This window comes from Scardinius erythrophthalmus, assembly GCF_964197995.2.
Source record: "Scardinius erythrophthalmus genome assembly, chromosome: 16".
Classification (NCBI taxonomy): domain Eukaryota; kingdom Metazoa; phylum Chordata; class Actinopteri; order Cypriniformes; family Leuciscidae; genus Scardinius; species Scardinius erythrophthalmus.
In genome coordinates, this window is record NC_138236.1 from 22974942 (window position 1) to 22997019 (window position 22078).

General features: G+C 44.1%; 2 protein-coding genes across 2 annotated transcripts in view; one reads left to right on the plus strand and one right to left on the minus strand.

Annotated features, from left to right (window-relative positions):
• The window catches only part of col14a1a (collagen, type XIV, alpha 1a), a 128783-nt gene extending 127200 nt beyond the window's left edge, over nucleotides 1-1583 (plus strand). Inside the window, exon 48 of the mRNA XM_081388125.1 lies at nucleotides 36-1583. Within this exon, the coding sequence (XP_081244251.1) occupies nucleotides 36-64 (29 nt within the window). The 3' untranslated portion in view covers nucleotides 65-1583. The remainder of the gene's footprint in view (nucleotides 1-35) is intronic.
• Nucleotides 1584-2602: 1019 nt separating this feature from the next.
• Nucleotides 2603-22078, minus strand: part of mrpl13 (mitochondrial ribosomal protein L13) — a gene marked incomplete at its 3' end in the record, with an annotated part of 31994 nt that continues 12518 nt past the window's right edge. The window contains exon 7 of the mRNA XM_081388128.1: nucleotides 2603-3632. Within this exon, the coding sequence (XP_081244254.1) occupies nucleotides 3608-3632 (25 nt within the window). The remainder of the gene's footprint in view (nucleotides 3633-22078) is intronic.

Here is a 22078-nt window from a genome sequence, read left to right on the forward strand (position 1 = left end):
CCCGGGGCGTCACTGTCTCAAACCTGCATGTGAAGGTCCAGAGCAGTATGAGAATGACTACTGAGAAACAGTAGAGAGCCATCTGCTCCTCTCCTCTCTCCCTTCATTTCTTCATCCCACCTCCTTCCATGGGCCAAAACCAAAGACTGTATCTGGGGAATTTCTTTTCCACACAATCCAAAAATCCCTACCTGGTTCCCCAACCCTCTAAACGTCACCACCATTAAAGCCCATGCTTTTTAACCCATCTGAGCATTGTGCAAACCTCAATTTTAGTTTGTTTTCAGACAAACAATGATGCGTCTCTCCAAACTTTTCTTGCTTTAATGTCCTCTTATTTTGTTTTATGGTCTATAATAACTGGAGAAATCCACCCGTTAGCATTCCTGTTTGTCTTAATGACAGATGTTTGCCTGGCGCGGGACCCTTGGAAGTAAGTGATTTGAAATCTGCCATCTTTGCTCACGGGTGCTCAATTCTGCAGCCAGGTTTTTTTGAGCCAATCACCTGAGCCATAAAACTCCGTGTGACTAATTACTCTAGAGCCGCAGGAAAATGATGTCACGATTATGCTGATTGACTGATGGAAACACAAGTATGCGCTTTAAGAGCCTTTCGAAATTGATCAGTCACTCCACCTTATTTTGAGATGCTGAAGTAAGCTATATTCTGTGAATCTGTGAGACTCCCGATTCATTAGCCACTATAGGTAAATAACTAGAAGACAAACAGTATAACGGACTGTTTTTGTACAGCTAAAATAACTGGAAGCAGATAACACCGGGAATTCTTGCACATAGAAGTTCCTAATGGCTGCACCCGCAAAAATAAGGCAGATATTACAGTAGATGCTTTAATGAAATATTTGCATTCTGTCGGGATATAGACACTTTATCGGCTAACTAAGCCATGCTAACCAGCTAAACCTCGACCCCTTGGTCTAAACTAAGCTAATCACAATAACTCCCTTCTTCCTTTCTGCTCTGACTTTCTGCCTTTTTCTCTTTGCCATTTCCTTCTCTCTCTAACTCAACGCCTGCTCACTTGGTGGTGGTGACTGAAAAAGATGGCAACCGATCTAATTCCCCCATGTTCCCATAGTACAACAGTTACCCTCCAACCCCTACCAAAACTACGGCCCCGCCACCAACTACGACGACGAGGAGGATGACGAGGACCCTTACCGTGGCTACCGTGCCTACCCTCCTCAGTACCACCCTGACCCCCATGCCTCCAGGCTTGGCCCCGCCCACCCTGGTGACACGGTGGGGATGAGGTCACCAGGCGCACGTCGCTTTTCCCGCAGCACGGCCGAAGAGGGGAGCATCGGTGAGTCGGAAGTACAAGCGAAAGCCAAATAGCCTGGGTGGCCAGCAAACCAACCGTCCACACACACTTTTCATCAGAATATCCTGCAGGATAGGACTGAGGGAATTCCGAAAAAAGTGCCTGCTATATGCATCCTTATATGGGGTAGGTGTGTGGAAAAGATTAGAAAATGAAACTGTGCCGATATTCATTCAATGACTTTTCAGTGTCTTTTGTGAGGCTGCATGTAGCCAATGAGATGAAAAGCAAAGTTCAAAGAAAACATAAAAAAAATCTTAATGTGTATTTTTGTCTTGATTTCCAGTAAAATATCAAAACATTCTTTAAAAAAAAAAAGAGCGTGAAGCAAAATTGTGTTAGATAATACATTTATTAATACATTAATTAAATTACCCCCTCCTCCCACAAAATATATTTATATTAAATAATTTATTCTTAAAAAAATTTATTTTGAATTATTCAATATATATATATATTCCACAATGCATTTGGAGTTTTTGTTCCATGTTTAAAGCATTTCCCTCACTATATTTAGATTTATTCTTAAAGATGTCATGATAAAAAGACACTTCAAAATTTACTCTCTGGAATCAAGTCTTAATATTTTACACAATATTGCTCTTTACATAAATGTAGCTTTTTTTTAAGGATGTTTACTGATATTATTGGAAATCGCCAAAAATGATTAACAAAAGGATTATTGCAGCGCAGTGGTTTTGAATTGTGTAGTCCATAACTTTTGTAAATGATAATGGGGGTGTCTGTACAGTTTGTGTATTTTTTAAAGTGCATATTAGTGATCTGCTATATTACAAATTTCACAAATGTTTACAGCATTTTGCAGTTATCTGGAACTGGCTGTTTAAGTTATTTTATTTAGAGAAGAAAATACCTCCGTTGATGCTTTTGATGTTCTTATCACTAGCGGTCATTTATGAAAAGCTGAATTCTTAATCACACTTATTAATGAACCAAACATAATCTCCTAATTTTTCATTGGTCCGTCACAGTAACACCACACAATTTGTCTGGATCGTAATTGTATTATCACACGTTTATGTGAACTTCCTTTACATATGGTCTTGTAAGACGAACTGTTTTTCTATAAAAGAAGAGCTCAGCATGGCATCCTTTCGTGTCTCTGTGGTCCTGTTTCTCACTGTGAAAGAGACCTGAAGAGTTAAGAGTTAGGCCTGTGGTCTACCGTCCTTTCAGAAGGAATCAAACTGCATGTGGAGCGGGCGCCAGTGGAAAGACTCATCACCAGACCTTTGAATCTACAAAGTAATTTATTTTTACTTTATTATTTGTTTTTGTAACCAATAAAACTGTACTGCAACAATGACTCGAGATGATGTCTCGTCTGGCCTTGGTGGTTTTCCGTTCCGTCTGCTGCTAATTGGTCGCCCACAGAAAGTTTGAAAAATTACATTTTACATTTAAAACAACATGTTTTCTTTTGAATAAACATGTTTGGTATAATGAGCTCAAATAATGGAACATGCACTACCTTTAAATTTCATTCATTTTCAAGCAAACTCAGTTTAACCTGTACATATAAAATTAAACATCGCAACAAACACCAGAGGCTAACAAGGGCGTTTCATTTCTATCCCAAGACAATGTTTTTTATAAGTTAAGCAAACTTCAAAAAGGCTAAAGTAGCAACAGAAAGGGCTTATAGAGCCATATGAAGTTAATTAGGGCCGAAACGACAGTTGCATTAGAGCTGGATCAAGCTTCAGAGAGGCTGCTAAAGCCATTTGTGGAACAAGCAAAGGCCAAAGAATCCGAGCTTTATTACTATAGAGTCACAGCTAAATGAATAGGGCTGCAGTTTGAAAACCTCTCTGCCTTGTCCCAGGTTTCGATAAATATACATTCCCCCGGTTTCACAGACAAGGCTTAAGATAGTCCCAGGCTAAAATGCACGTTTGAGCTGTTTTAACTGAAAGAAACTTGCACTGACATATCTTAAAATAAGCAAGTGCCATTGTTTTGTCTCAAGATGCACACCAGTAATGTTTGTTTCTCCTAATTGAACTAAGCCCCAATCCTGGCTTAATCTAAGCCCTGTTTGTGAAACCGGGCCTTTGTCAAAAGAATTCATCTCTATTAGGTATGTTATGCGTTTGTGGTTGTGGTTAAATATCACACATAACAAAAGTTGACAAATGAATGATTTATGAGACATAATTTATTTCATATTAACAATATAAAAAAGGACATTTCCAAGTCCCAAACTCCTAGACAAACCGGGGAAACTGCGTTATGATGGTCATTTCATCCTGTAGTCTTCTGGCCTGTGAACACAATAGACAGAAAAATTTACGTAATATTCAAAATCAATATTATACTATAAAGACAGAGATATGAGGGCTACACTAAGAGCAATAACTCAAATTGTTGCGAATGAAAAACAGGATCTTGAACCTTCCAGACTAATTATATAACAAATACATGGCCACAGTTATCTTAGTGTAGGTTTGTACTATATTAATTGACTTTCAATCAGGAAATAAAAAGAATTAATCACTGAATTTGTTGATTTGTTTCCACCGATACTAAATTTGAATGAAAAAGTTTCCCCACGTAGATTACTATACTCTCATTGCATGAATAAAAAACACAATATTGTGCTCAGTTGAGGACGGAGCATTTAAAGGACATGACATCCTATAGTGCTTCCTCATTTACATGACAATTGATTACAGTTAGAAACAGTATTTATTTACTGTAAAAAATAAAAAATCTAAATGATTTTGTCTCTTAAAAAAACTAATTCATAATTTGACAAAATCATGCATTCATTTTGTTTATTTGTTTAATTGTACACTATTAAAAATCTGGGGTCAGAAAGATTTAAGGAAATTAATAAAGACATGTAGAATGTTAAATACATGTATAATGTTACAAAACATTTCTATTTGAAATAAATGTTGTTCTTTTATCCTTCAAAGAATCCTGAAAAAAAGTGTCAGTTTCCACAAAAATATTCAGTAGTAGACATTGATAAGAAGAAATGCAGCAAATCCGCATATTAATTAAATATTAATTCACATAGAAAATTCAGCTTTGCATCACAGAAATAAATTACATTTTAAAATATAGAACACTTATTTTAAACTGTTATATTTCACAATATTACTGTTTGTATTGTGTTTTTAATCAAATGAATGCAGCATTGATGAGCATAAGAGACGTCCTTCATAAAAAACGTCACACATAAGTATGCCAACTGGTACTGAGGAAATTTCATCCGAAGGTTAAAAATTCACCACCCTGTCGTTGCCAAGTCAGAAACAGTCCCAAACTGGAACAGAGGGGTCAGGGGCCCAGGGGCCTGTAGAGTAATGACACTGACCCACATTAAGGGTCTCGCTCAGAGACACATCCATCACCATGACAACAGTGTCACCTTGTCACCATCCCAACCACTGCCTCGGGATGGCATCTGATCGCTGCTGATATTACCATGTCCAACACTGAAGGGCATTTCGCAGTTTGAATCATAATGGGGAAAAGAATGGCATATATCAGTGATCTGTCATTTAGGCTCCATGAAGGATGAACCGAGTTACATGAATCGCATGATGTAGAACGCATGGATTACATGAAGTCAAATGTAATCAAAATTCAACCTACAAGAATGAGATAACGTTCATCTTAAAAAAAACATTTTCAATGAGACAGATGGCAGGATTGCTCTTATATACATGGCAAACATTGTCTGAGAAGCATAAAGATCTGCATGATATCAGAGTCACGTTTGTGCTTTCGAGGCAGCAGCACACATACAAAACAGCATATTTGTGCTGTACAGTGCTGAAACAACCAACACTTCAGCAAATCTGGATATTGTGATTCAAACAAGGACCCGATCCAGTTAATAAAATGCATTGTAAATGTCAACTATTGGTATTTGAGATGATTGCATGCATTCTGTCTAAGAATGTGTTGTGTTTTTTAGTCTACTATAGATGCACAATACTAACCAATCAGGTTTTTCTTGAGTCAGATATTGGATTGTTGCACACGTACATTCAGTACGAATGTAAGACACTGACCTTGAACAGGTCAGACGAGATCAATAATTTATCAGTAATAATCAAGAATCAGTTAGAAACTCAATTTCATGCTGAACTTATCGTAAATACCTTGATTTAAAGTCCTTGTAATTGATATAAACTAGCCATTACCATGCCACCTACTGATTCAGAAGTGAAATCATTTCCCAGAGTAAAACAATAATGGGAGCTTTCATTATTTTCAGACGACGTCTCACTGTTGACTGAACTCTATGGACTAAAAAGCCAACTGCATGCTGGGAGCCAAGTTTCTCATTAGAGCAACTCTATTACAAGAGAATGAAAACAAGTGGGTTTACATTTCCTGAAGGAAAAACTGCTACTATCAAGGCAGCAAAAGAATCATGTAAAAATGTTTGTTAATCTCAGGTTTAGACTTTAGTTCTGTGTAAATGAAGAGCCCCTTTTGCAAACAGTAATCAACACACAGGCAAGTTCATTCCCAATACATTTTTTGCATTTCGCATCACTGCTTTTAAATTGTATTTCTATGCCACATCTTGTGCATCAGCACTGATTTCGCAACTTCTTTAGCTTCTTTGTCATCAAGCCCAAAAAATATGTCGTTTTTATGTGTGCAGCCAAACGCATAGCCTTTTTTTAAAGTATACTTCATTTGATATTGTGCGCAAACACAGGCACTCAACACATGCGACAAAAAAGTTTAATCTTTAACCAGTGTCCAAGTTATGACAAATAAAAATGTCTTCGTACTCGTTTAAACTAGAGTATCGGTTGCTTAACCGCCTCAAACAAACACTCTTCAGTTCTGTGTTTGAGGTCATATTACGACTGTTACAGTCTCTGAAGAAATTTTGGTTTTACTCCGCGCTGTGTCTAGCTAGGCCAATATATAAACATATGCAAGGAAGGAATGACCAATCACAATCCAGGATGCAAATGGTTAAGAATTACACCATTCAGATGATGTCACTGACAGTTATATTCTGAATGCTGAACATTCTATATAATTCAAAGGGATATTAAAAAAGGAATATTAATACAGTGCTCTCTTAAAATCACTTAAAATAATAATCATGACACTTAAATAAAATGAAGCAGTCTGGGAACTGTGCATTTAATCCTGACATATGTAAATGACATTAAGGTTTTATATTAATCTACAATCATAAGGGACAGTGTAAGCAGAGAGAGAGAGAGAGAGAGAGAGAGAGAGAGAGAGAGAGAGAGAGAGAGAGAGAGAGAGAGAGAGAGAGAGAGAGAGAGAGATGCATGAGAGATCAAGTAAGGTTAAACTCTCAGATCTTTTGGCACACATTAAATAAAGCAATGCCTTCCAAAATCTTTGAGTCATCCTGAAAAGTCAAGCCAAAACGTTTTGATTGCCCCCTATTGGCTGGCTGCTGTATAGGTCATAAACCCCACCCTCTCCATACCCTGGTAATCCAGAGTTCTCGAGAGCACAAGTTGAATTTGCTCAGCGAGTTACTCTGGTGTCGAGTAATGATGCTCATTAAATATGCCCCTCTATCCGAGCTGCACCAATCACATCGGGTTATCTGATATAGGCGGGCCAGAGGCGAGCTAAACAGATGACGACAGCGCTGTGACGTCGAAGTCATTAGTAAACATTGCAAGATGGCTATGGATGAACACCAGTTGTTTGAAACGGCTTTGGCCGGCACAATGAAAGATTTAGACTAGCCTTTTTCTCTAAAAGAGGAACAGAAGACGACGCTCGAATCGTTCCTTTGCAAGAAGGGCGTTTTTGCTGTTTTGCCGACCGGATACGGTAAGAATCTAATCTACCAGTTAGCTCCGCTGGTAGCTAAGCGTATGGGGCTTATTGTGATTGGTCATAGTGTTATCCAATTGCGTGCAGTGAGATTTTCAAATGTATTCTTGGTGTCGCCCCTCGAGCTGGCCAATTTTCATTAGTAGATAAATCTTTTAGATTTAGGTCTGGATTTACAGGCTACCCTCTCCAATTGCACTTAAAACATTTTTTTACCACGTTTCATTAAAGGGGGGGTACAATGGTGTTTCATGTATTCAGAGTTGTTTACACTGTTAAAGAGATGGATTCTCATGCTAAACATGGGCAAAGTTTAAAAAAAAATGTTTTGGACGAATAACGGAGAATTTCTGTGCCGAAAATCTTACTTCCGGGTTGGTGCAAGTTTCGGCTGTTTTTTTTTTTTCGATCGTGGATCTAATGACGTAGATCAGAGTGGAACTCCTTATATGAGCATTTCTCTCGGAAAAGCTCGCCCGCGCACACGTCGACCAGAGGAGAACGAGACCGCACACATCAACACGCTACAACAGGAAATCATCGGCGCCAGCGCTGCATAGGATTTGTTCAAGAATGTCTCCAAAAAAGTGTGTATTTGGATGTGAGGGAAAGCTTACCATGTTCAGCTTTCCAAAGAACCCAGTGTTACAGGAACAGTGGATGCAGTTTGTTTTTCGGGGGCAGCAACGGAGTGTAGGAAGTGCGGTTGTGTGTTCTGGTCATTTCAGTGACGAATGTTTTATTAACAAGGCCTCGACGATGGATTTGCAAATCGTTTGCTATTAAAACGTGGAGCGGTCCCAGTGATAAAAGACCCCAGTCATGTAAGTACAACTGGATCAGATTTCTGTCTTTTGCTGGAAATCAAGCACTACCGCTTGACTCTATAGCTCCGCCTCCAGGACCTCGGCTTTTCCCGGAGAGAATCGGAAAGCTGTATTTTTCTTTTAAAATTATAATAAAACTAAACACTTTTTGGAGATATTAAGGATGCACTACTACTCTATAGGTACTCAAGATTAACATGAGATTAGGTGAAACTGTGCATGTTATGTACCCTTTAATATGAGGTAGTTCGTATCACGCTGATGTATGCTCAAGTGTTCGTTTCCCAGTAAGTTTGGTTTTAGTTATTTGATGCTATAAAAACGCTGTAATGTCATGACTGACAGCTTTTCTTGCGATTGAGTGAGTGCCAGGACCTGTATACCGTGGCTCCACCTCAGGATCCGAATGATGTAATCGGCAACGCCCGTAGGAAGGAAGTGGAGACATGTCGTCCATATTTTATTTACAGTCTATGGCCTGGGGAAACATTAAACTTCCACCCAGTTAATGCCCTATATATGCTGAAGTAATATATGGATATTTATACCATCTGTTCAAACTGTTGAGGAAAAAGAGGTTTTGACTCACCAACTTATCAGCCAATCAAATGTTACAAAACAAACATCACCTTGCTTTACTCCAATTTAATTACAGGAGATCTGCCGTCACATTATCACATTGTCGTCTCCTTCCCACCGATGTGTTTTAATTACACGCTCCACGTGGCTTCTTCAGTAGGGACCGGCTTGTGTGAAATAACACAATGGAGACAACAAACAAAACACAGCCGGTTGCCTCAGTGTTTGTTGGAGAGGGATATGAATTCTGGACACCACACGGCGAACATGCAAAGAACCACCATATACTGCAAGTTTGATCCAGAAGAACCTCAAAGAACAGTCACCAGGACTGGAGCAGGATAAAAAAAAAAACACAATGTGGGAAAAATGATATCGAAACAACACCTCAGCCTGTTTTGATGGAGGCACAACTGCAAAGAACTTTGTACAACATTAGGGTTGGGAACAGTGCATTTAAAAAAAATTAAACGAATGACTGTTTTGTTAATGGCTTTTGCATTCTTTCTAGTGATACATATTGAGCAGCGCAGCAACACCACTGATAAATTTACAGTGCAATAGAGCAGTCAGATGAATCAGAGTCAGTTGAGTCAGACCAAATGAATAAATCTCAGGAGCCTGTTCTTTTTCATTTTTATGAGCCGACTCCCGAACAACTGATTCTTATGAGCCAGTAAAGCAAATAAAGGAACTGGAGTAGTCCGGTTACCGAACAACTATCTGCTTTTGATGCACAAAAAAACAGTTCAAAAGAATCAAAGCACCTAATCTAGTATGATTCATGAACAATTCATTCTAATGAACCAGTTCTTTTTATGAATCAAAGGCCATACTGAACAACCAGTGTGATCTGGTTCTTGAACAACTGATTCTTAACAGCTGGTTCGGTAACTTTATTTTACAGTGTCCTTGTTACATGTGTTGCATGTACATACTGTATTAATAACAGTAAATTATGCATAACTCTATAATAAGTAAATGTTTATTTTGCTCGGTACTTAAATGTACAATTACATTGTCCACATACAGCTTTCAACTAACTGAGACTTCAATCTGCGTAGTTTCTTACTGGTTGGTCATATGACAACATGCAGTTAAAGACTACATTGTTAAAATAAATCGGAAACAAATTCATTCAATAGTTCATGATTTCCTTCCCTATAAATCTTGAGCTTGAATTAAACATGAGTACTTTATTCATTATTAACAGTTACATATTTTACTATAATATTTAACGGTAACAGATTTTACTATAATATGAGTACTGATTTACAGAGCCCGGGGACACAAAGAAAATATTAGTGGAAATTACATGAAGTACACCGAAGAAAAGGTCATATACAAATTTAACAGACTGAACAAAATGAGGGTTCAAGTTCTCCACTGGCCACACATAATATAGTGCTCTTGACAGCAATTTTGTGTGTGTGTGTGTGTGTGTGTGTGTGTGTGTTGCTCAAACCAAGGCAAAAGAGCCGCTTTAATGTTTGGAGGAGTTCATTCAAGCAAAACGCCCTACTGCATATCTCAGGAAATATCAAATAATGTGCATAAATTAATAAAGTGACTTATGTACCAGGATGTGTACTTGAAAATGTTATCATCACTCATTATTTGTCAAGTGAAAATAAGTGGCTTGGAAGAGTAATAGCACTCTACCTTGCCTTAACAAGCAACACTACATATACATTTGCAGTGTACATCTTTTGCCACAACAAACTGCCGAAATACTGTAAAAAGTGCTTACCGTTAAATCTAGCGTTTCATTAACTAGACTGTGGTGGCTCGCCATGTCACAGCCGCATTTAAATGCAGAGTGAATCCGCTAAAATATCCCCAATATTACATAACAGTAAAGGCTCATACACGACCGATACAAGTTCTCATCTTTTTTTTTCTTTAAATCATATATATATATATATATATATATATATATATATATATATATATATATATATATATATATATAAATGTATTTTTTTTCTTTGTTTACTTTTCATCTATACATATGCTGTGTTTTGGGGGATACAAAGTACTTTTCTAAACCTATTTACTGCAAAAATCCTACACCATTAACATGCATATGAAATATACGGTAATTTTTTTTTTACGAAAAACCAACAAACATGATGATCAAAATAAAATACGAGTCGTGTCTGGATAATATTGATCTAGGTGTTAGAGGCAGGGTTGTGCCATCTGCTTGTTAGAGAAAAATCTGTAGGAAAAATAGTTTTAGAAAAAAACTAATGGGCCTCCAGCAGAGGCCCATTAGAGATCAATTCATTTTTCTGATTGTGACAAACTGCTCTTATAACAGCTTTTATTAAGTATATTTTGTGAATATATAGATTTAAACATTATAAAATACATTAAATAAAAAGAAGAATAAATAAGAAGAAGAATTTGTCAAAGTTGATTTTTTTTTTGTTGCAATAATGCCTCATAAGTTGCCACTCAAACACAAGACTTGATTGTAATCACATATTTATATCAATAATCCAATTGTATAAAACAAAAAAACAATCAGCAATAAGCAGGCATGAACAGGAGTGAAGAGTGAACACACACCTGTGTGTCTGTGTGATCATGTTTGTTCCACGTTGCATTTATGCTCTAGTACCAGGCCTTCATTTATGTGTGGAAATTTTCAGATTTATGCTGAAATTATAGTTCCCTTTCGTGGTCACTCCGAGTTACGTCGGATGACGACGATTGGGGTTTCGCTTAGAAAGCCTCTCACCTTCGAGTATATAAAACGAGCCAATGGCAATGAAATGCCATGGGTCTGCGGAATTTGCATAGCGTATCTCCGCCCACCGCAGGGGGTATATAAGGAAGTACGCTGCAATATGCAGATATGTTTTCGCTTCGGAGCCAAGTTCAGTACTTCACTCCACAAGCCTTTTGAGTGTCATCTCAAATCTCTTCGAGACGAGCGGCTCTTCAGTGTGTTTGTGTGACGGCGCTTTCCAGCGAGATCGCATTTCCTGCTGCTGATTTGTGCAGTAATCTGCCGACAGTGAGTGTGTTTCTCCCTGGGCGCTTCAGCACTCTGCTGAGCTTTTCCACTCTCTAAAAGAGCTGCATGCGGCACGTCTTTTTCAAGACGGTTCGCCCGTGTATTTTCTGGATGTGTGTGCGCACTGTGCGGTCATCTGCCTAACGGTCGCGAGCGCTGTTTTGCGTGTTGGGCTTAATCACGCTTGGCAGCGCTCGTTGATGAGTCATGTTTTCATTGCAAAAAAAAAATAAACTAAAAAAAAAAAAAAAAGAAAAAGAAGGGAACATGACCATCGCGATGTTTATAGATCAAGACTCAATGATCTCCATGTGAGTAGAGTCCCCTCTGCCACACCCCAATTTATCTCTTCCTCGAGAAGAGATACTTTGGCTGGTGGCCAGGGTGATCTGAGGGTTTGGTGTGGCACAACAACCGACGAGTCAATTCCTCGGGCCACACCCCCCTCCACATCGCAGACCATGCACTCACAGCATCACAAGGTGGGCTTGATTCCTCTGGAAATGAAGTTTCGACTGCGTTGCCTCCCACGGGAGTGCCATCGTTGCCGGGACCGATCCAGAGCTGTCAGCCATGCTTTCCCGGGCAGCTGAAAGCATCGGCTGGAGTGGCCCCGCCCTCCCCCCGAGCGCTGTAAGCTTCTCCCGGACGTGCATCAGGACGCCTGCGCTGCGCGAGACTCCACGTGACTTTCGCGGCTTGCGGGTGTCCTCCGCCTTCGCTGCTTTCGATCGCATGGTGATCATGGTCTGTATGTTCCCCGTCACTATCGTGGCACGGTCATGCAGTACTGTGTGTCGCCTGCGCCTTCGATGCAGTGCTGTCCCGGGAGTTCTGTCGAACCGGCCGCAGTGGAACGCTAGTCCTTCCCTGGCCAACCCTGGCAGAACACTATGCTGGGACGCTATGCCTCCCATGCCCGGCCTGGTTGTTCCGCCACGCACACTACTGACCTCGCTCTCGGGCGACATCGGTACCTGCGTGATCCTGGGTCAGGTGATGTCCACTATGTGGTCCAGACATGGGCTTAGCCAGGTTGATGTGGTAGGGTCTGAGAATTAATTTTCTCAGCTCCCCCATGTCCCAGGCTGAGCTCTTTGGCGGGTGGCTTCGGCCACCTGAAGCAGACTCAGGTTCTGTACCGATGGTCATCCATCCGTGCGGTCTCCTTAGTCTTCTTCCCGCCAAGGCCCCCTCCATGCGGCTGCTCCCCTCGGGCCTTCACCAGCTCTGAGTAGGAGGAAGTCGCAGGAGGGTGGCGCTGCCCGTCTCCGCCCCTTAGACTGCCACGTCAGTCTAAGCAGCACCCTTGAGGCGGGCAGCCTGGTCGGCGGTGTGGTTGAGGACTGCGCCCAACAGTCTTCGATCACTCCAGAAGCGGACTGAGGCTATGCACTGACGGTCATCCGTTGGTGTGGTCTGCTTAGTCCGCTTCCCGCCGACGCCACCTCCATGCGGCTCCTTCCCTCGAGCCTTCACCGGTCCGAGCACGAGGAGGTCGCTGGAGGCTGGCACCGCCTGTCTCTGCCCCTTAGCCGGCTAACACCTGGCTAAGCAGCACTCCTGAGATGGGCAGCTTGGAGTTAGGGCTCAGTTCTTCGGGGAGTTGGGAGCAGGACCACTCCTTCCCCCAGTGGAGGGCTGGGGGAGAATGTTGTTCTAAAGAACTGATGCTCTTTCTCTGAGCTTTAAGAGGCAGTGGATGACAGCACGCGCCGCCCACGGGCCACGCTCCTCTCATCCCCCCTCTGTCGCCAGACCCCTGCCAGAGCACGCCCCCGTGGGACGCGCGCCCTCCCCTGGCCTCCTCTGGCAGGATGCGGTTTATGACCGTGCCCCCGCACAGGGCCGCTATGCCACCCTCGCCGGTGCCGGTCATTTCGCCTCGCTGCCCCACCGACGGTACGTCTGTGGTTCGTATGACCCCGCTGGTGCACTTTCTGGAGGCCTGGTTAGAGCTTCCCAGACTGTCCCGCTGGGTCGCGAAAACCATTAGATTCGGCTACGCGATTCAGTTCGCGATATCTCCTCCCCGCTTCAGGGGAGTCCGCTTCACTATGGTCGGGGGCAATGCCCCTGTCATGAGAGCGGAGGTCGCCACCCTACTGGCGAAGGGTGCGATCGAGATTGTCCCTCCAGCCGAGATGAAGTCCGGCTTCTACAGCCCCTACTTCATTGTACCCAAGAAGTCCGGTGGGTTACGGCCAATCCTCGACCTGCGCGTCTTGAACCGCTCCCTTCACAGGCTGCCGTTCAAGATGTTAACGGCCAAACACATCCTCCAGTGTGTACGGCTGCAGGATTGGTTTGCAGCGATCGACCTGAAGGACGCCTACTTCCATGTCTCCATTTTACCTCGACACAGACCGTTTCTACGGTTTGCTTTCAAGGGGCAGGCATACCAGTACGCGGTTCTCCCTTTCGGGCTAGCCCTGTCTCCTCGCGTCTTTACGAAGGTCGTCGAGGCAGCCCTTGTTCCCCTCCGGGAACACGGGGTTCGCATCCTGAACTATCTCGACGACTGGCTAATCCTAGCTCACTCTCGAGGCCAGGTTTGCGAACACAGGGACCTAGTGCTCCGGCACTTAGCTCGTCTGGGCCTTCGGGTCAACTGGGAGAAGAGCAAACTCTGCCCCGTGCAGAGGATCTCTTTTCTCGGTATGGAGATCGACTCGGTCGCCATGTGCGCGCAGCTTACGAGCGAGCGCGCGCAGTCACTGCTGACTTGTCTTCGCCAATTCGAGGGCAAGAGTGCGGTTCCACTGAAACTATTTCAGAGGCTCCTGGGGCATATGGCATCCGCAGCCGCAGCAACGCCGCTGGGATTGCTTCATATGAGACCGCTTCAGCTTTGGCTTCGCGATCGAGTCCTGAGGTGGGCATGGCAACACGGCACGCTCCAAGTCCCAGTGACTCCAGCCTGCCGTCAGACCTTCACCCCGTGGACGAACCTCAATTTTCTACGGGCCGGAGTGCCCTTAGAGCGAGTTTCCCGGCATGTTGTTGTATCAACAGATGCCTCCACCACGGGCTGGGGCGCCATGTGCAATGGTCATGCTGCCGCGGGCTCCTGGACAGGACCCCAGCGCCTTTGGCATGTCAATTGTCTCGAGTTGCTGGCTGTACGTCTTGCCCTGCACCGCTTCCATGCGCTGCTCAGGGGTCAGCACGTACTAGTCCGATCAGACAATACCGCAACAGTAGCGTACATCAACCAACAAGGTGGTCTACGCTCCCGCCGTATGTCGCAACTCGCTCGTCACCTCCTCATATGGAGTCAGAAGCATCTGAGGTCGCTTCGAGCCATTTATATCCCGGGACACCTGAACCAGGCGGCCGACGAGCTGTCTCGAGTTCGGCCTCTCGCTGGAGAATGGCGGCTCCATCCCCAGACGGTCCAGCTGATTTGGGATCAGTTCGGCGACGCACAGGTAGACCTGTTTGCCTCCCACGACTCGTCCCATTGCGACCTGTTTTATTCCCTGACCGAGGGCACGCTCGGCACGGATGCACTGGCGCACAGCTGGCCGCGGGGCCTACGCAAGTATGCGTTTCCCCCAGTGAGCCTCCTTGCGCAGACCTTGCGCAAGATCAGGGAGGACGAGGAGCAGGTCATTTTGGTTGCCCCGTATTGGCACAACCGGACCTGGTTCTCCGAACTAGTACTCCTCGCGACAGCACCTCCCTGGCCAATTCCTCTGAGGAAGGACCTCCTTTCTCAGGGACGGGGCACCTTATGGCACCCTCGTCCCGATCTTTGGAACCTCCACGTGTGGCTCCTGGACGGGACGAGGCAGGTTTGAGTACCCTACCACCTGCGGTGGTGGCTACCATCACTTCCGCTAGAGCATCGTCCACGAGACATGCCTATGCGTTGAAGTGGAACCTCTTCGAATGCCCGATCAGTGTCGTGCTTTCCTTCCTGCAAGAAGGGTTGGAGCGAAGGCTGTCTCCCTCCACCCTGAAAGTGTATGTTGCCGCCATTGCCGCACATCACGAAGCAGTCGATGGTAAGTCTTTGGGGAAGCACGATCTGATCGTCAGGTTCCTGAGGGGAGCGAGGAGACTAAATCCTCCTCGTCCTCCCCTCGTACTCTCTTGGGACCTCTCAGTGGTTCTAACTGCCCTGCAGAGTGCTCCATTTGAGCCTTTGCAATCAGTGGAGCTTAAGTTCCTGTCTATGTAGACAGCGCTCCTGGTTGCATTGGCCTCCAGCAAGAGGGTAGGGGACCTGCAGGCATTTTCGGTTGACGAAGCGTGCCTGGAATTCGGGCCGGCTAACTCTCACGTGATCCTGAGACCCCGGCTTGGATACGTGCCCAAGGTTCCTACCACACCCTTTCGAGAACAGGTAGTGAACCTGCAAGCGCTGCCCTTGGAGGAGGCAGACCCAGCCTTGGCACTGCTCTGTCCAGTACGCGCCCTTCGTGCTTACGTAGACAGAACGCGGTGTTTCAGGACCTCAGACCAGCTCTTTGTCTGTTATGGTGGGAAGCTGAAGGGAAAGGCTCTCTCAAAGCAAAGGTTATCTCACTGGATAGTGGATACCATTGCTTTGGCATACCAGCAGCAAGGTCGTCAATGCCCCCTTGGTGTGAAAGCCCACTCCACTCGTAGTGTGGCTTCTTCTTGGGCTCTAGCGCATGGCACCTCGCTAACAGACATTTGTAGAGCTGCAGGCTGGGCGACACCCAACACATTCGAGAGATTCTATAATCTCCGAGTAGAGCCAGTTTCTTCTCATGTACTCGCTTCAACCAGCCCGTACTAGATTCTGCTCAGGTGTCTTCGCTTGCTCGCCATTCCTCTCCACGGACGGGATACGTGCGATCATGTTCTCAGGTGAGTCTGATAAGCTCTGAGTTCCTCCAGCACTGGTTACGTCAACGCCTGAGTTATGCCAATCTGCCATAACACAGCTCTTGCGCTTGACTAGGTGCCTCCATGTGCATGGTCCCCCCTTTGGGCGACCCCCACATGTGTATTCCACTATAAGTCTCTTTTGAGCGTGTGTCTTTCCCTTGGCAAGCCACCTTGCCACCCCTGGGGTTTAAATATTCCACCTGCGGCTGGACACCTCAGTGATACCCCATATGCATCCCTCTGGGTCATATGTGTCTCTCAAGTCCCCCCCTTAATGGTTGGGCATAATTGCATATTTCTCCTGAGATATGCTTCCCAGTGTACCTTGGTATTCCTGTGTTAAGTAGGACTCCTTCGTTCGTGCTATTCTCACAACAGGGAGCTCAGACTTACGCAGGGCACTGGATGACAGCCGAGGTGGCGTGATTAGACTGGAACCCCAATCGTCGTCATCCGACGTAACTCGGAGTGACCACGAAAGGGAACGTCTCGGTTACGGATGTAACCCTCGTTCCCTGAGTAGGGAACGGAGACGTTACGTCTTCCTGCCACTTCCGCTGTATCGCTGAAAAACGCCTGAGTTCAGTCTCGGCTCCTCAGCGAAGACATATCTGCATATTGCAGCGTACTTCCTTATATACCCCCTGCGGTGGGCGGAGATACGCTATGCAAATTCCGCAGACCCATGGCATTTCATTGCCATTGGCTCGTTTTATATACTCGAAGGTGAGAGGCTTTCTAAGCGAAACCCCAATCGTCGTCATCCGACGTAACGTCTCCGTTCCCTACTCAGGGAACGAGGGTTACATCCGTAACCGAGACGATTTTATTTGTCAATTTGTTTAAAAATGCCTTATACTACAGACTTCCTCTCTCTCCTAGCCACATTTGATCTCAAACGGCTCATCACCACAGGTACTCACAAATCAGGCAACCAACTTAACCTAATTTTCTCACGCAACTGCATCACAGACAACATTTTGATGAAACCTCTGCACGTTTCAGATCATTTCTTCATTATTTTAATCTACAAATCACTACTGCGCACTACCAACCAGTTAACTCTACCAGTTACTTTTAGACGAAACCTGCGCTCACTTTCTCCTTCCCATCTTTCTTCTGTTGTTTCATCCTCTCGTGTGTGAATGTGAATAGAGCAATAGAGCAAAATAGGATGTGAATAGAGCAACAGACACTTTATGTTCCACTAACTTCTTGTCTAGACAATATCTGCCCTCTATCTTCTAGGCCAGCACGTGCTACTCCCTCTAACGCCTGGTTATCTGATCTCAGGGCAGTTACCAAACTCAGCAGAGAGAAAATGGCGTAAATCAAAGGACCCATCTGATCTGAGTATCAGTCTCTGCTGATAAAGTCAGTTCATGCTGCTAAATCTTCATGTATCCACAAGAAGATCAACAGCACTTCAAACACACGCACACTTTTCAAAACATTCAACTCTTTCCTCTGTCGCCCTCCGCCACCAATCACCACCTCTTTAACTGCTGATGATTTTGCTAATTTCTTCACTGGCGAATCTACAACCATCAGCAGTCAGTTCTCAGCTCCAGACACACACACAGGAACTCAGACCAACCACATCCACAGCCATAAATCCTCTCTCCTCCTTCTCTACACTCACTGAGGCAGAAGTATATAGACTTCTCTTCTCCAGTCATCAACATATCTCTCCATACTGGCGTTTTCCCAACTGCATTCAAGCAGGCTCCCCACTGCTTAAAAAACCCACATTAAATACGTCACTTGTAGATAGTTACAGACCTGTCTCTCTCTTACCATTCATAGCTAGGCCTGTCACGATAACAAATTTTGCTGGACGATAAATTGTCCAAGAAATTATTGCGATAAACGATAATATTGTCGTTCGAGACCATTTTCATCTAATATAATGATAATGGCATAATAATGCAGGTACACCTTTTCAAAGATCTATAAACTTTTATTTCTTAAGAATATTAAACATTAAAAACGGAAAAACATTTTAAATATCCACAAAAAATGAACAAAACAACCAAAAACAATAAAAGCAATGGACTCTAAATGTCTGTTAAAGGAGAACTTGGTAACTTTTTTAACTTAATAAAACTGTCTAGAAATCATTTGGATGATTAAACAACCTGTTCTGGTGATACTGGTGACTTTCCCCGCTCCCCCCAGCGTTCCCAGGCGGAAAACCAACCTTGCAACTTGGGGACTACCGTCCCGGCAAAATAGAAATTGGAAGTCTCGTGAGAAGCGGGAACGAGAACGAGAACGAGCGCGAAACACGAATCGCTTATTGGCAATTCAACATAAACACACACGCATGTACGATGTATTACCAGATTACCCACCTCGGTAGACAAAGCTCCACAAGATTCAGTTGGCTCGCTCCGATCAAAACAAACGCACATGAGCAGCGGTAGAGAGGGGGAGGAGGCCGCCGCAAGTGAGTTTTTTACGACCGTGTTGTGACATATACGCCCCCCCACAGCTGTAGGGGGAGCTCGTGGGGAAAACATGCGACAACAAAAGGGAAAATCAGCGAAGAAGTGACTAGAGTTCGCTAGAGTTGCCGAGTTCTCCTTTAACAAAAAAAATCACTTGAATAAATACCAAAAACAATAAATAAAATGGATGTAAACAAAATTGCACTTCAAAAAATATTAAACTATAGGCTCAGACATATAGTGATACATTCCATAACAGGCAAAACTGCCGGTTAGGACCTTTGTAAACAAATAAAAAAAAAGCCTCAACAGGATACCACAGCATTTTGCACTGTCCTCCTGTTACTTGTCGACTAAACAAACGCCCGAGTGATTGTGTAATTTACTGTCGGGAAGACGGAGACGCGCTTTATTGCGTGTATATGCTACGCACTGAAAATACTTGGTTAGGATTAGGGGTGAGGTGTGCGTGCGTATAGAAATAACATTCGTGGTATAGATACGCATTTTCATGAGATCGGGCTCGCTGTCGCGTTTGGCTTTGAAACCAATTCCATCTTTTTCTTTTTTTCCCCCTCCAACTCACAACTAGCGTCTTCTCTCTCTCCCGGCAGTCCCGCCGGCGCTTTCCCATACAAAGACCATGGCTGTTTCTCAATTCCAAGAACGCAGAGAACGGACTTGTGTTCTCCTGGAGACCGGTCTTGCCAAGCTTCCTTGGAAGAACGAACTCGGAACCGGCCGCAATGACTTCTGGGACACCAGGCGAGTACTAGCTCAAGTCTGCATTCGATGCATCCTCGGTATCAAGAACACATCCGGGTTCTTTCATGCGTCCTCTGTACTTGCGTTCTTGAGAATTGGGTCTGAACTTCGACGGTTATGATGACGTAAAACGAGAACACAAGGACGCAAGATCGCTGAAGAACGCATATTGAGAAACACCCCATGTGACTGACAAACGCCGCGGCGCCGCCTCCCCACACAAAAACCATGCAACTGACAAGAGGGTTTCCTCCTATACGCTAAGGAACCGAGAGTGGTCATCCAGTCTATTTGGTAGAGAGAGAGAGACGAGGAAAACAAACAAGCATGCAAATGGAATTATCGCGGCCGGAAAAATTATCGAGCTCATTTTTTTTTATCGTGCGATTAATTGATTTATTGACTATCGCGACAGGCCTATTCATAACAAAAAAACTTGATACCTGGTTGAAAACCACTCGTTCGTCTTTCCTCTCACATAATAACCAGCTGGACGTTAACCAATCTGGATTACTGTCGGTCACTGAAGCCCTAGGGATTGCAAAAGCTGATTCCAAATCATCAGTTTTCATCCTCCTGGATCTGTCTGCTGCCTTTGACACTGTGAATCATCAGATCCTTCTGACCACCCTCATCACTGGGCATCACAGGGATTACACTTCACTGGTTTGATCTCACAGTTAGGTCTTTCAGGGTTGCCTGGAGAGGGGAGGTATCCAAAGCCCATCAACCGATCACTGGGGTTCCTCAGGGTTCAGTTCTTGGACCCCTCTCTTCTCCATATCCACTACATCACTGGGACCCATCATACAGGCCAATGGTTTCTCCAGTGCTACTCATTTCAACCAGAAGATCCCACAGTAGCTGCACGTATCTCTAGCTGTCTGACGGACATCTCGACATGGATAAAGATCATCACCTGCAGCTCAACCAGGCAAAGACTGAGCTTCTCGTCTTCCTTGCCAATCTGACTCTACAGCATGATTTCACCATCCAGCTAGGTTCATCATCACTTCACCATCATCTATTACCCCATCAAGGTCAGTCAGAAATCTTGGAGTAACCTTTGATGACCAGCTGACCTTCAAAGACCACACTGCAAAGACAACTCGGTAATGCAGGTTTGTACTGCACAACATCAGGAAGATCAGGCCTTTTCTAACTAAGCATGCAACACAGCTTGTTGTCCAGGCCTTGGTCATTTCTAGGCTTACTGCAATGCTCTTCTGGCTGGACTTCCATCATGTGCAATTAAACCTCTACAAATGATTCAGAACGCTGCAGCACGTCTTGTCTTCAATGAGCCCAAAAGGGCCCTCTCTTCATCTCTCTGCACTGGCTACCACTCGCTGCTCGCATCAAGTTCAAGGCATTGACGCTTACTTACAGATCTACCACAGGCTCAGCGTCTCCTACTACCACTCGCTCTTACGAGTCTACATCCCTACCAAAAGCCTGCGATAGGTAAATGAGCGGCGGCTCGTGGTACCATCACAGAAAGGTACAAAATCACTCTCCAGAACATTTTCGTTCACGGTTTCCACCAGCAGGGAACGATCTCCCCGCCTTCATACGGCATGCAGGATCCCTGACGATATTCAAAAGACAGCTGGAAACTCATAACATTATCACTTTCCTTTAATCCCTCCCCATTCTAGCTTATGCTACTCCAAGCAATGTCTGCAACTTTGTATTTTGAGCTCTTTTTGTGTTTGTTTGCCTCTTCACGATGGCAACATCGCTTACTGCTGTATTCCTCATTTGCAAGTCGCTTTGGATAAAAGCATCTGCAAAATGAATAAATGTATAAATGTAAACGTAAAACACCAGTGTGAATGTAGACTGAGACTCTTTATCACAACTAAAAAAGAGGGTTGAGTCTACTTTAGGTTCTGGTACAAGTTAATGACTTTTTTCTTTGTTCAATTTGCACACTGAACATGGGTTGGAGCTCTTAATTTTTAACTCTCAAAGTGCAGCGGATTGATGAATTGGGGGTTGGGGGTCATGCCACCAGACCATCCTAGAGGGACAGAGGTCCACCCCCATAGTCTCATAAAATCCTGTGGAAAACACTGAAATCTGACAAAGGAAGAGTTGTAACATCACTTGACTTTCAGCGTTCAGTGATTCAACACTAAAGTAATATCAAATCTACAGAATATCAGAGCGCGTAAATCTCCTTGAGCTGAAGCTCAAAGCTCCTCACAGCTGCACCACACCTTTAGCATTTGATTCTGACTGTTATCATCTGTTTTTATACCTCCCACAGTGAGACTGCAGTTTCCGAACCGCAATACCATCAACAGGAGCTATAAAGCCATTTAATTTCATACCTTGAGATTCATCTGACCACACTTGGCATGATAACGATTGTAATGAAATCATAAGTCACC